Below are 12501 nucleotides of genomic sequence, written 5' to 3'. Positions count from 1 at the left end.
CATTTTACAATAAAAAATAGAATTACAAAAAAAAAATTGTATTTCTTTAACTATAAGACCAATTTATTATTATTATTTTTTTTTATTGTTGAGCTCAAAAAATAATTATTTTTTTAAGAGCATTATTGGACTAATTTAAATATTTGGAGGGACCAACTCTTATTTTTGTAAAATAAATTTTGAAAATATTAAAAATATTAATATACATATTTTAAAAAATTTCTTTGGGGGGGCCATGGCCCCCCACCCTTATACATACCTCCGCCCCTGTAACCTTGTACCTGACTCAAAGTTTAGGGAAGAAAATGCATACCAAATTTTAATTGCCAATAACTTGTAGCTACCTATACTATAAAAACTAAGGGTCTTGTTTATTTTTCTCCTTTTTCCAGGCATCTAAACACATATCATGATTTTAAAAGTATGAATAACAGTATCTTACAAAAGTAGGTATTGTTCCTATTCCTTTCAGACACATACAAAAATGTTGCAAATCTCTAAAGCCAGAGGCATATTCTGCTTAAAGGACATCTTGGTAAATCCAAAAACTAATAACAAAGTTAAAGAGACAAATAACAAGACATCATACCTCAGTTCCCCATTCTGATTTGTCCTCATAACCACAGCTGATGACATGAATAGCCTCTTTAAGAAGAGTTTCTGGTGTTGCAGATTGTGGAACACCACCATTCTCCATAAGTGTAGACGCAACAAAAACATCAGACTGACCAAACCTTTTCTCCAGGCTCATTTGGGACATGAGTAGCGACTTTTCATCGTCAAATCCGGCACCTGAATTTAAAAAGAGTAAGAAAATGTTAGAATCATATCTAAAAAAACTTACGAGAGTTATAAGATGCCGTGGATATTGTACAAATATTGTTTCATGAATGACAAAGTTGATTTTAGATCTTGTTTATGTATTAAGGTTTACCACTCAATAAGAAGCAATCATTCTCTCCTTTTAAACAAGTGAATGAGGAATTTATTACATTGTCAATAAATTCAAGATGACATGGAAGGATTTTGACTGGTTTATAATTTATTTTTTTATTTTTTAAAAACCCCAAAAAATAAAGAAATAATATTCAAACAATGTACCTTCCACACCCTCTTGTATATCCTCTAGACTGAAAATAGGCACAGTGGGGTCTACATTCTTGCTAGATTTCTTCTTGTCTGAACCCTTTTTACTATACTTTGAACCCTTCTTTCTTGACCCACCACAAAACGAAGATAAAAATCCAGCTTTCTTATGCTTAGGTTTGAGAGGTGGCTCATAACCATATAAAGCTGTTCTATTGAAGACGCATCCAGTACCCACATAAACAGGGCCTTGAATGCCATCCAGACCTCTCAAGTTGATCTGAAATTTAAGACGATAAATATATTATCAAAAGATGTTTAGCAAAAACATAACAAATAATTTTAAAGAAATATCAAATGTTTTGTCCAATCACAGGGACATCAAACACATCACGCAAGTGAACACAATTAACACCATTCAATAACATCAGATAGACACAAAGAATCCATCGCTTAAATTGGAGGATGTTAGACTTACATCAAAGAAGACTGTATTTCGGTTGGCATATCGATCATTCCTATCAATACCATCAAACCTCTGTGGAAACTGAACGTAACAAACATGTTTTCCAAGATTGGGATCCATTAGGAAACACATAGCTTCTCTCAAGGCCTTGCTGTTGTTTATGTAGTGATCACAATCAAGATTCAACAAGAAAGGTCCATTGGTAAGCACTGCTGATACTCGAACCTGAAAGAGAGTATTGAACACTAGAGGTAAGATAAATGTAGAAATAAAGAGAATGCAAAAACTCTGGAATTCATATTTTTAACTACTCACAAGTGCATTCATAGCACCAGCCTTCTTGTGATGTTGAAAACCTGGACGCTTTTCACGAGAAACATAAACTAAACGTGGAAGCTCATTACCCTCAGCATCAAGCCCTCCACTTTGGCCCAAGAAAACCTTCACATAATGAAATAGACAAAATCTTACTAAGTAAATGATACTCCTGCAAGAGAGAAGATACACTTGACTCCGCTTTACACCCTAATTGGAAAAAAGATGGGTGGGGGGAAGAGAACGGTACTTCAAGGAAAAAATCTAAGCAGTTTGTTCTATGAACTTCAAGGAAAAGTTGTATCAAATAAGAAACACATTCAAGCCATAACTGAATTCCAACAAGCAGTAGGTTGACAGTTTTAAACACAAGGGGTAGTACAATCAGCTAGGAACCACGCCTCATGAAGCAAAGGTCACTTGTTTGAACCTCCCTTCCCCACTCCCCTTGGGGCCAAAATTTACATATTAAAAACAACATGAAGGAGAAGCTACCTGGATCATTCCTGGATGGTCTCTGGTGTTGTTTCCAGGCCATGGTGTACCATCTTGCATAATCCATCCTTCTTCAGGAATCTTCTGTGCCTTTGCAACAAGCCCGTTAATACGGACTTTAAATTCTTCATATTCTCTCTGCATAATGAGACAAAGTAACATTAGAAGGATGCATCTATGTGCGGAAAATGGATTGGCAAGATACATCAGAAATTCAGGATAGTAAGCCCTTACCTTCATAGCTCTACGATCTTTGACAAATGATGGTTGAACCTTATCTTTCAAGTAGTCAATCTTCTGTGTAAAGTACCATTCTGGAGCCCGAGGCTCAATGTTATATTTCTTGGAGAAAGGAACCCATTTCCGTGCAAATTCAGATGTTTCGGCCAAAGCTTCAAATGTCAACATAGCAGCACCATCATCAGATACATAGCAAGAGACCTTGTCAACTGGGTAGTCGACAGAGAGAATAGATAGCACAGTATTAGCTGTCACAAGAGGAGGCTCCTTCAGTGGATCGACAGTGCTGACAAATATGTCAACTGCAGCTAATTGTGATGGTTCTCCCTCACGGTCATATCTGTAATGCATATTCCTTTGGAATTAAAACTTTATATATAATATGAAAACATCAAATTGAAATGACACAGTTACTTGAGACACATTAATGCAGGCTTAAGATATTCTCACCTCAGAGCAAGCCTGTCAAGATATGTTTCACGGTTTACAGGCAGCCACTTGGGGAACTGATCCAATATCCAGGATATTGCAAACCAAATCTCACAAATCACAGATATTAACCACAGAGCATAGGCATTGGGCACAGGATTTGTTATTCGATAGTGCAAAAAAATGGAGAGAATAATGAGCCGCAGAAAAATGACCATCCTATAAGGGTTTATCCTAGAAGATGGAATAGAAACCTTTCTTGAGAGAGGCTGCCGAGCTTCATCATTCCTGCAAAACAAAACCATACATAGCATTAACTGCAGCCCTTTTCTATATTGGACTTAAGAAACAAGTGATAATAACAGAAATTAGACTTGGGAAAACCGATTCCATAGCTATAATTAGTTTACATTTAGAACTCTATTTGCAATTATTGCTAATACCCAAGGTTGTCCCGTAAAATGGAATTATCATCTTTTGAGATTTTAGAAGTTGTCCAATAGCGATAAAGCTGATGTAATCAACAAAGTAAACCACAAAGTTTTGAACAAGCTACAAAGTACCAACAATTACAAAGAATAAAGCCTCAATAAAATCTGAAAGAGCACCCAACAGTCTGTATTTCAATCAAGAGGGAACGTACAGTAAAGAGTCATCCACAAGCACATCAGTGCTGGCATCAATATCACGGTTATCACCAGCACCCCTCTCAGAATTGGCTTGGCAGGTGCTCATTGGAACAACATTCTTTTCCTGCTTCATCTTCCAGCCATCAACTCTTTCTTTCCAGGCTACATTTCCTAATCCTGGTGAACCAAATTCCCTTACTGGATCCACAACCCTAATATTAGCTGCAGAAAAAGTATAATCAAGAACCTCAAATCAATATCTGATAGCAACAACTAAACATACATAGTACATGCAAAGGATAGAGACATACGTGATTGATTAACATCAGATGAATAAGGGAGAGGATGGATACGCTTCCCGCCACCACCAACTCCAGGAGATGCCATAGAAAGACGCTCAGATGATGCAGCAGACAATTCTCCAGAAACCTACCATTGGCTGGAAGATTAATTACACTTCAAATGTATCCTAGAGAGAGAGAAGAGAACAGCATATCATAAGAACTCTTTATCATAACTGAATTACCTCTGTTCCATTGGTGAGCAAAGGAATGTGGTTGTGAGAAACCTCTTTATCATAACTGGGAGCCCCTACATCCTCCCCCCGTCCATATGTCATATGCCAGCTCAACATGCGCTCTGCAATCTTTTGCTTTTGGTTTTGATCTTCCGAATTGTAATTGAAGTCACTGCCACCATCATCAGCATCAGCATCCTCTTCTCTATCCCCGAGAATTGCAGGACTTCCTAAAATCAACAAGATAAACGGCAACAATTAAACAGTCAGAATATAGTGATCAGAAGATATCCACTGCTTTTCAAATATTGATAGTGTCACCGGCAATACCAATTAAGTTAATTTTTTTGCATTTGTATTTGCAGTTTCACTAAGTTCACAGACAATTTCAAAGATTAGCAAATGACACACCTAAACTAGTTGGGTGCAGTTAACTTTGCAGGGGTGGGGGGGATGGGATCATAATCTTTTACAATAACACAACTTTTTCAAACTCATGTTCTTTCCCATGTTTCCTAGTGTGTGGAAATTTTTTCAGTTATTTAGTATTTAACTTACCTTTGTGTCTTTTGTATCGGGTTTTGCACTGAGGGCAAGACTGATTCCCATCCTTCCTCTCGTACTCATAGCAAGGTCTGCAAACAGGTAATGCACAAACATCGCAGGCAATGAATGGCTCACCATCTACAGTCTTCCCAACATTATCGCCGCAGATCTGGCAGACTTGTCCACCCAGGGTCTTTGAGGACTTTGCCTGAGTTATCACATTAAAACACATTCCAATCAACAATTAGATACTGATCACATCAATTTGAATCAATCAACAGAATAATATAAGCTTAACTAATGTACCCAACGTCTATAGCTAACAAAAATCAGAAGGAAACTAAAAAGACACAGGCACATCTGGTTGGTGAACAAATGTAGAATAGAGAAATGAAGAAACTAAAGAAACTTTTACATTCTTTATTAAATGGATCATTACAATTTCCACTCAACTGAGACTAGTGCAACTATGTTACTAAGTTGGTGGGCAAGAGCTTTCATAGTTTGAAAACCAAAACAACATCAGAATTTAATTTTCAACGTGTGACCATCTCATTTCCTCAGTTATCTCCTCAACAAAACAGAGCACAGATTCCAAATTAGAGCTAAAGTTCTCTGACACTCACCGCAGTTTCTCCTTCTGACTCCATTGGCACCAGCTTCTCTTTGCCCAGATGTGAACAATGGATCAAGCAGGTTTCTCAGTCTCAATAAGATCTAATGCATACCTCAGAGCTCAATGCTTCAAAAACACGTCTCTTTCTCAAATCAAAGCCCAGATCTGCACAACTGTGAATCAGATTACTCTATTCAACAAGCATTCTCTACAGTCATCAATTGCTTACGTAATTACAAAAATTCCAAATCTTTATTCTCAGTTTGGTTGCTAAGAAAAATGTGGAAATTTTTTTTAACAATCTTTGAGCCTTCACAAGACTGGGACCTGAGGAAAAAAGTGTTTTTACTCAACAAACCTACTAGTCCACTCTTTTCCTCGGTTTTCTCGGCAACAAAATAAACACAGTCATGCAGTCAAAAACACAGTGTGTTTATCAGTAAAATCAACTAAATAAACACAGTCATGCAGTCAAAAACACAGTGTCTATCATGCCACGTGTCTATCATCTAAAATAGGTGTCAATGGAGGAAGATGACACGTGGAAGATATATGGGTATGGGGGTTTCAAGATGACGATAATGATCATGCATGATGCCCCACACGTAAGCCATGCAGTGGATGAGGAATGGGCACGTACGTATTATGGTGTTTTTTTATTACACGGTGGTGGTGTCAGATACATACTGATACGGCTATATTATGTTTGAATTTTTGTTGATGATGAAGATAAGAAAGAGATGGGAATATTTTAGTTCTAGATACTAGATGGGTCTTTTTCTTGTATCTCTGTCATGGAACTGAAACGCTGGAAGTATGGAACTCACTTCTTCTTTTCATAGTACCCGATTCATATTTAGAATGCACAAATACTTTATTTGAGACGTTGTCCTTGTATTGAATTTATGTCGTAACGGTGTCTTTAGTGGCGGAGCCAGGAATTTAGGTCAGGGAAAGCAAGATTAAAAAATTAACAAGATTGAAAGTAAAAAATTAATCAATATTAATAACAAAATAAATAAATAACTATATGATAATGTAATTGTCATACGGAATCTAACATAAAATGTAAACTTTAATTTATTTTTTTCACACCTAGCTTATTTTACTCAATTGCCCTCGACGATTTTTCATATTTTGAAACCGGTACATGATTTCTTCACTCTTAATAGTCTTGAATATACCTTTCTCAATATATGTGACTGAGCAATCATTCATCCACCGATCTCCTATTCGATTGCGTAATCAATTTTTAATTATGTTCATTGCTAAAAAGGTTCTTTCAACAGTAGTTGTTGCAATTAGTAAGATCAATGTTAAAGTCACTAATGAGTAAACCAATGAATATGAAACATCCTTTTTCATTTCTAACATATTTTCAGCAAACTATCCAATTCCTTTAAGTGCTGAAAACTCTTCAATGGACCGCATGTCATGGATGTATGTCTCAAGATTGTTATCCAAGAAAGAAACTTGAACTGTTGAAAAATCACTTGGATAAAACGGAGCAAGCCAAATCAATTTCTCCTGGTTGAATGCTGAAAATAAGTTATCTGGGTTCAAACACGCAACACAGAGTAATAATTCAGAATTTTCAAAACGACTATTAAGTTCCTGAAGTTGCATATCTATAACAGTATAAAAAAGCTCCACTTGTTAATGATGTGAATTTTTCATGTTTTGAGCTTTTCAACGTGGCCGAGGTTGATATAAATCATCCATATCAGGGACATCAATATTATTTTTTGCACAAAATGCAGAAACCTCCTCTAGCAAAGAGTTCCACCCATCATCTCTCATGACCTGTAAACGTTGCTTTGAAATGTCAACCAACTTCATAACATACACAATATCCTGATCTTTTCGTTGTAATGCATGTGACAACTCATTACTTATGCCAAGCACACGTTTCATCAAATGTAAATCAAACATGAATTCAAATGTTTGAAGTAAACCAATTAAGATATTTGCTTCTGCTCTCTGATCAGAATCTAAACCATCTTCTATAATAGTTTCAATCACATCAATTACAGAAGAAAACATGTGAATAAGATTAACAAGTGCATCATAATGAGAGCTCCAACGTGTATCTCCAGGTCTTTTCAGACTCATTTCTTAATTCAAGCTACGACCAGTTGAAATTTCATTATTTTTTAGTGCTTCTATAACTTTAGCACTACGTTTTTCACAAAGAATATCATGACGTTTGTATGATGCTCCAACAAGATTGAATACCTTTGCAACCAAGTTAAAAAAGGTTGTAATCTGGATGCAATTTTTTGCTACAGCAACTAATGTTAGTTGAAGCTAATGTGCAAAGCAATGGACATAATAGGCAGAAGGATTATCTTTCAAAATAAGGGTTATTATTCCATTTAACTCATCTCGGATGTTGCTGGCCCCGTCGTACCCTTGTCCCCGCAATCTACTAATGCTTAAGCTATGTTTATTAAATACTTCCTCAATTGCACTCTTTAGTGTCATTACTGCTGTATTATTAACATGTGTAATGCCTAAAAAGCATTCATTCACATGTCCCAATTTGTCTACAGAACACAAAGCAATTGCCAATTGTTCTTTAGTAGATATATCACATGATTCATCCACTATAATAGCAAATAATGAGTCTCCAATATCTTTAATAATAGCATTTATTGTCTCAACAACTACAGCATTTGCTATTTCTTTTTGGATATTAGGGGAGGTCATTTGATGATTTTCAGGAGCATTTTCGAGGGCTGCCTTATCAATTTCTTCATTGTGCTTTGCAAGAAACCATAATAATTTTTCCTTGATTATTGGAGTCTTTAGATTCATCAAGGCTACAAAATGCTAATCCTTGCCGTTGTAGAAAACAAATACAATCCACTGATGCATTCAAACAAGTTTGATATTCCCTTTTCTCAACATCCAATTGCTTGTTTATAACTGTTTGAATACTTTGTCTCTGGTTTAACAAAGCTTCACATTTTCTTTGAGCTATATTACGTGCGTTGTTGTGATCCCCAACATGATTCTGTAATTTCTCCTTCTTCTTCTTTTTTTTTTTTTTTTTTTTTTTTTCTTCCAATTTCTGAATCCTTCAATAACAAATGAGTCTCCCCCTCCTTGCTGACCAATATCAGGTTGAAAAAGATAACAATATAGACAATATGCAGCATCTTTCATAATGCTATATCCCAACCAACTAGGATATTCTTTGAACCCAATGGATTAAATTGACACTTTGTTTTGCCAAATTGACTTTGTGGAAAATCATGGTCAACTGGTTGACAAGGTTTATTTTTTAGATAATGCCTTCTAATTTGATCTCTTTTATTAGGATGATAGTTAGAATTTTTTATTCTTAAACCAAGATCCGTGGGAAGATTTGCAACATCCACTTCGATATGAGTTCATTTAGGATTTGATTCGAACTCATTGTTATGATCAGGATTCTCCATAATCTCAATTAACTACAAATATATATGTCATATCATTAAAATAAAGAAAAATAATTACCAATTTATGGTTAAGAATAATCAAATTAAGAGATCATTATAAATAAAAATAGTTTAAACATATAATTTGAATTATAAATTTATGGTTAAGAATAGTCAAATCAAGAGATCCATCTAAATATAAACAGTTTAAACATATAATTTGATTCTTCAAAAAATTAAATAAATAAATCAAAGCAAAAGTATTAAGAGTATGCATACCTATAAATATTTGAACGTGTGACTTAAAACCCCAGCTTGAATGCTTTTAAAAACTCCACAGAAACTTTGAGGTGCAAAACGAAAGAGACTAATATGAAAATAATTTTTTTTCTATTTGATGGGAGGCGTGCTTTGTTTACATTATATATACACTCCTTTTTTTCCTTGAGTTCTATGCTGGTACTATTCTCATTTCATGTAGGTGTAGCAAGGTTATTATTATTTTATTTTTTTTAATCATTACCAAGTGGGGCCCATGGTTTTTATATTATAGTTGTAGTATGTTTTTTTCTTCAAAAGTCCATCAAGCTACTGTGTTCAAACTCCTATTCAACGTCGAGAATTTTTGTTTTTAATCATTAATAAGTGGGACCCATTGGTTTTATATATTAGAATTGTAGTAGGAGTAGAAGTCTACTGAGAAAAGGTACCGTGAATTGAGAAATTTTTTTTGGGTGTGTTTCGGAGGCAAATAAAGCATTTTAGGTCATTATAATATTATTAGTGAAAAAATTTTAAAGTTCAGGAGGGGCACATACCCCCCTCCCCCCTTGGCCCTCCTCCCTCCGCCCCTAGGTGTCCTGTTTGCCATATCATGTTATAATTTTCCAAAAATGGCTCTTGTTGTTGTATCGTACCCATACCTATGTCCATGTCCATGCATTATGGGTTCTTAGTTCATACACCATCTAGATTTTCTAGGGTTAGAATCTAGAATTTTTTTTTTTAACTCTACAATATTCTTAAATTATTTTTTTTAGTAAAATATTCCTAAAATCTTGATGATTCATTGACAAATGGGTAGTTTAAATTTGAATCATATTATTAGTGAATAAATAAACAAATATTTATTATTACTGTTTTATCATTTAAGGCCTAAATTATAAGTTATACTATTTTTCTTTGATCTATTTTCCATTCAATCTTTTAAGTTTTTACTTCTTCTTCTTTCATTTCATTACTTTTTAACTTCCATTAGTTTCCAATATAGTTAATTTGTCTAATAAAATATTATTAGCTCCACCACAACGATATCATTTTTTTTTTTAAAGGGAAAAATACTAAAACTATAAAGGAGGTGTGCCAAAATTAGATAAATGGACTAAATCAAAAACATTTTAAGCTAAAAGAACTTAAACAAAAAATAATAATAAAATTCAAAGACTAAATAAAAGCTTGTCAAAGTTAACGAATGTCCTAAGAGCATGGGTAGAGACGGAACTACTCAAGGGCAGAGGGGGGCCATGCCCCCCCCCCCCCCCCCCCAACCTTTGAAAAAAAAATAATACTAGTATGTATATTAACAAAAAGTATTTTAATTCTAGCTCTTAAATTTATATACTTGGCCCCCCTTCCCTAAAAAAATTTACAAACTGACCTAAGAAATCCAACAAATAGATAACAAGAAAAATCTATAAAAAAAAAATGCACATATCCAGATAATAAAAAAATCTTTTGACAAATCATAAATCCGGTCTAAGCAAAAACAATAACAACAGATCAATTACAAATCCTAGCAAAAAAAAAAAAAAAAATCACAAAAACCCAATAGCCTTTACCCAATTTCTCCCTCTCACTTGAGAGCTCTATGTCCCTCTCAAATGACTCCACCCTCATAGCCATAGAGACAACTCCTATGCCACATATTGATTGCTTCATCAGCACATTAGTTAGATCTTGAAAATATTAAGACGTGTCAATTGACTTTCAAAAATCTTGATTATAAAATCCTATTATTAATTTTTTTTTTCAAAAGAAAAAATACAAATAATAATTAATAAATTAATGCTAATATGCAACTTTGTCAACCTCTAGTATTGATATTCCAATTTTTAAAAATCTCTGAACAAACAACTTCGCCCCCCCTAAGTTTGAATCCTGGTTCCGTCCCAGAGCATTGGTTTAAAAACTTTTTAAAACATTTTATGGAAAAATAATAAAAAAATTAATTTTCTTGACAGCTTTTTATATTTCTCAAGAAAGTGGTGTTAAAACTTTTCTAATATAGTTTTTTGGTTGATATAAGATAGAATTTCTACTCTATCATAATATAAATGTATAGTTTATTAACAATTGGCCTATGGACATCTGTTAACATGACCCATCAAATATAAACCTTCTTTTATTAATGCATGTCCAAGATTTTAAGAAACTCTACAATGAAATTACCTAAAAAATATCAATGCGTTCACACCCATTGCAGTGACTTAAAATTTTTATTATTGCATGTCCAAGATTTAAAGAAACTCTACATTAAAATTAATCTAAAAAATATCAATACGTTCACACCCATTACACTGACATAAAATGAACAAGTTGTTAGTTTGTTTTTTATATGGGTTTTTTTTTTTTTTTTTTTTGGTGTGTAGTGTGTATCATATGTAGTAAACGAGTCTTTTGGCTGAATATTGCCAAAAAGTGAATTTATTTGTGATATGGGAACTGTTGGAAGTTATTTGGAGAAATGAGGAAATAAGTGAATTTCAGCAACATTCTAACAAAAAGTATGAGAGAGGAGAGAGAAATAGTGTGACGGCTGGAGTGAGACAAAATTTGAATTTCAGCAATAAGGTTACCGAAATTCCCGTTGCCTAAATCTGGCTGCCCAGATGAAGTGCCTAAAGGAGAGAAGCGCTTGAAAGGAAAAAAGCAATTGTGGCAACCAAGTTGCTAAAATTGTAGGGGAGGAAAGAGGAGAGAGAAAAAAGGAATTGTGGCAACCAAGTTGCAGAAATTGGGGCCGAAAGTTGGAGGGAAAAAAAAGGAATTGTGACAGCCAAGTTGTTGAAAATGAAAAAAAAAAAAAAATTGGTTTGTGGCAATGGAATTGCTGAAAATGGGAGGGAAAAAAAAATAATTATGGCAATGGAGTTGCCAAAAATTGGAGGAGAGAGAGAGAGAATAGTCAGGTTAAAAAAATATTTTGCAGCATAGATTCTTATTCTAAAAAAAAGTACACATATTCTTATTCTTTCCATATGCCTATAGTTTTTTTTCCCGAAACAGTTTGGTTTGTGCCAGTATTTCATCCTGTAAAAGTAATAACTATAGATTCTTTGCATGATTTGCTTTATGAAACAAATAATTATAGATTCAAGTACATTGATTCTTATTCTTGTCGGGGGCAGAAAAGTTTTCCTTTCGACAAATGAGATTTGTGTTGGGTTAGGAGCCTAAACCAAAACTCGACAATGGGCTTGAAGCACGGCCCAAGGGTTATCAGTGAAGCTTTTGATAAATTCGCCTTATTTTATGCCTTGGGCCTAGGTTAGGACTGGCAAGGATTATGGGATGGCCCAAAAACATTTCCTACAGTAGACACGTTAGCACAACAGAAAAACCTATTGCAATAAAGAAATAGCCCAGTAGTAAAATATTCCAGAGGTAATGTATTCCAGCAGTAAAATAAAATAGAACAAAATAAACCTCCAATCATTAATTATTTCAATTAAGAAGAGTAT

The 12501-nt window shown here is 34.3% G+C and overlaps 1 protein-coding gene across 4 annotated transcripts in view; it reads right to left on the bottom strand.

Annotated features, from left to right (window-relative positions):
• LOC126723926 (cellulose synthase A catalytic subunit 3 [UDP-forming]) overlaps positions 1-12501 on the bottom strand; it is a 108506-nt gene that overhangs the window by 3837 nt on the left and 92168 nt on the right. The window contains exons 2-13 of one of the 4 annotated variants that reach the window (XM_050427947.1): positions 5350-5504; positions 4736-4931; positions 4187-4407; positions 3972-4089; positions 3675-3882; positions 3053-3319; positions 2597-2942; positions 2363-2500; positions 1868-1993; positions 1565-1777; positions 1102-1366; positions 590-792 (exon numbers count right to left, since the gene is read on the bottom strand). The exons of 1 other annotated variant lie outside the window; for it this stretch is intronic. In XM_050427947.1, the coding sequence (XP_050283904.1) occupies positions 590-792; positions 1102-1366; positions 1565-1777; positions 1868-1993; positions 2363-2500; positions 2597-2942; positions 3053-3319; positions 3675-3882; positions 3972-4089; positions 4187-4407; positions 4736-4931; positions 5350-5373 (2325 nt within the window). In that variant the 5' untranslated portion in view covers positions 5374-5504. Of the gene's footprint in view, positions 1-589; positions 793-1101; positions 1367-1564; positions 1778-1867; positions 1994-2362; positions 2501-2596; positions 2943-3052; positions 3320-3674; positions 3883-3971; positions 4090-4186; positions 4408-4735; positions 4932-5349; positions 5591-12501 lie in introns of those variants that run through there. 2 more of the 4 variants (XM_050427949.1, XM_050427946.1) reach the window with 2 other exon arrangements.

This window comes from Quercus robur, chromosome 4, assembly GCF_932294415.1.
Source record: "Quercus robur chromosome 4, dhQueRobu3.1, whole genome shotgun sequence".
Classification (NCBI taxonomy): domain Eukaryota; kingdom Viridiplantae; phylum Streptophyta; class Magnoliopsida; order Fagales; family Fagaceae; genus Quercus; species Quercus robur.
This window is presented reverse-complemented; position numbering and strand designations above follow the sequence as displayed.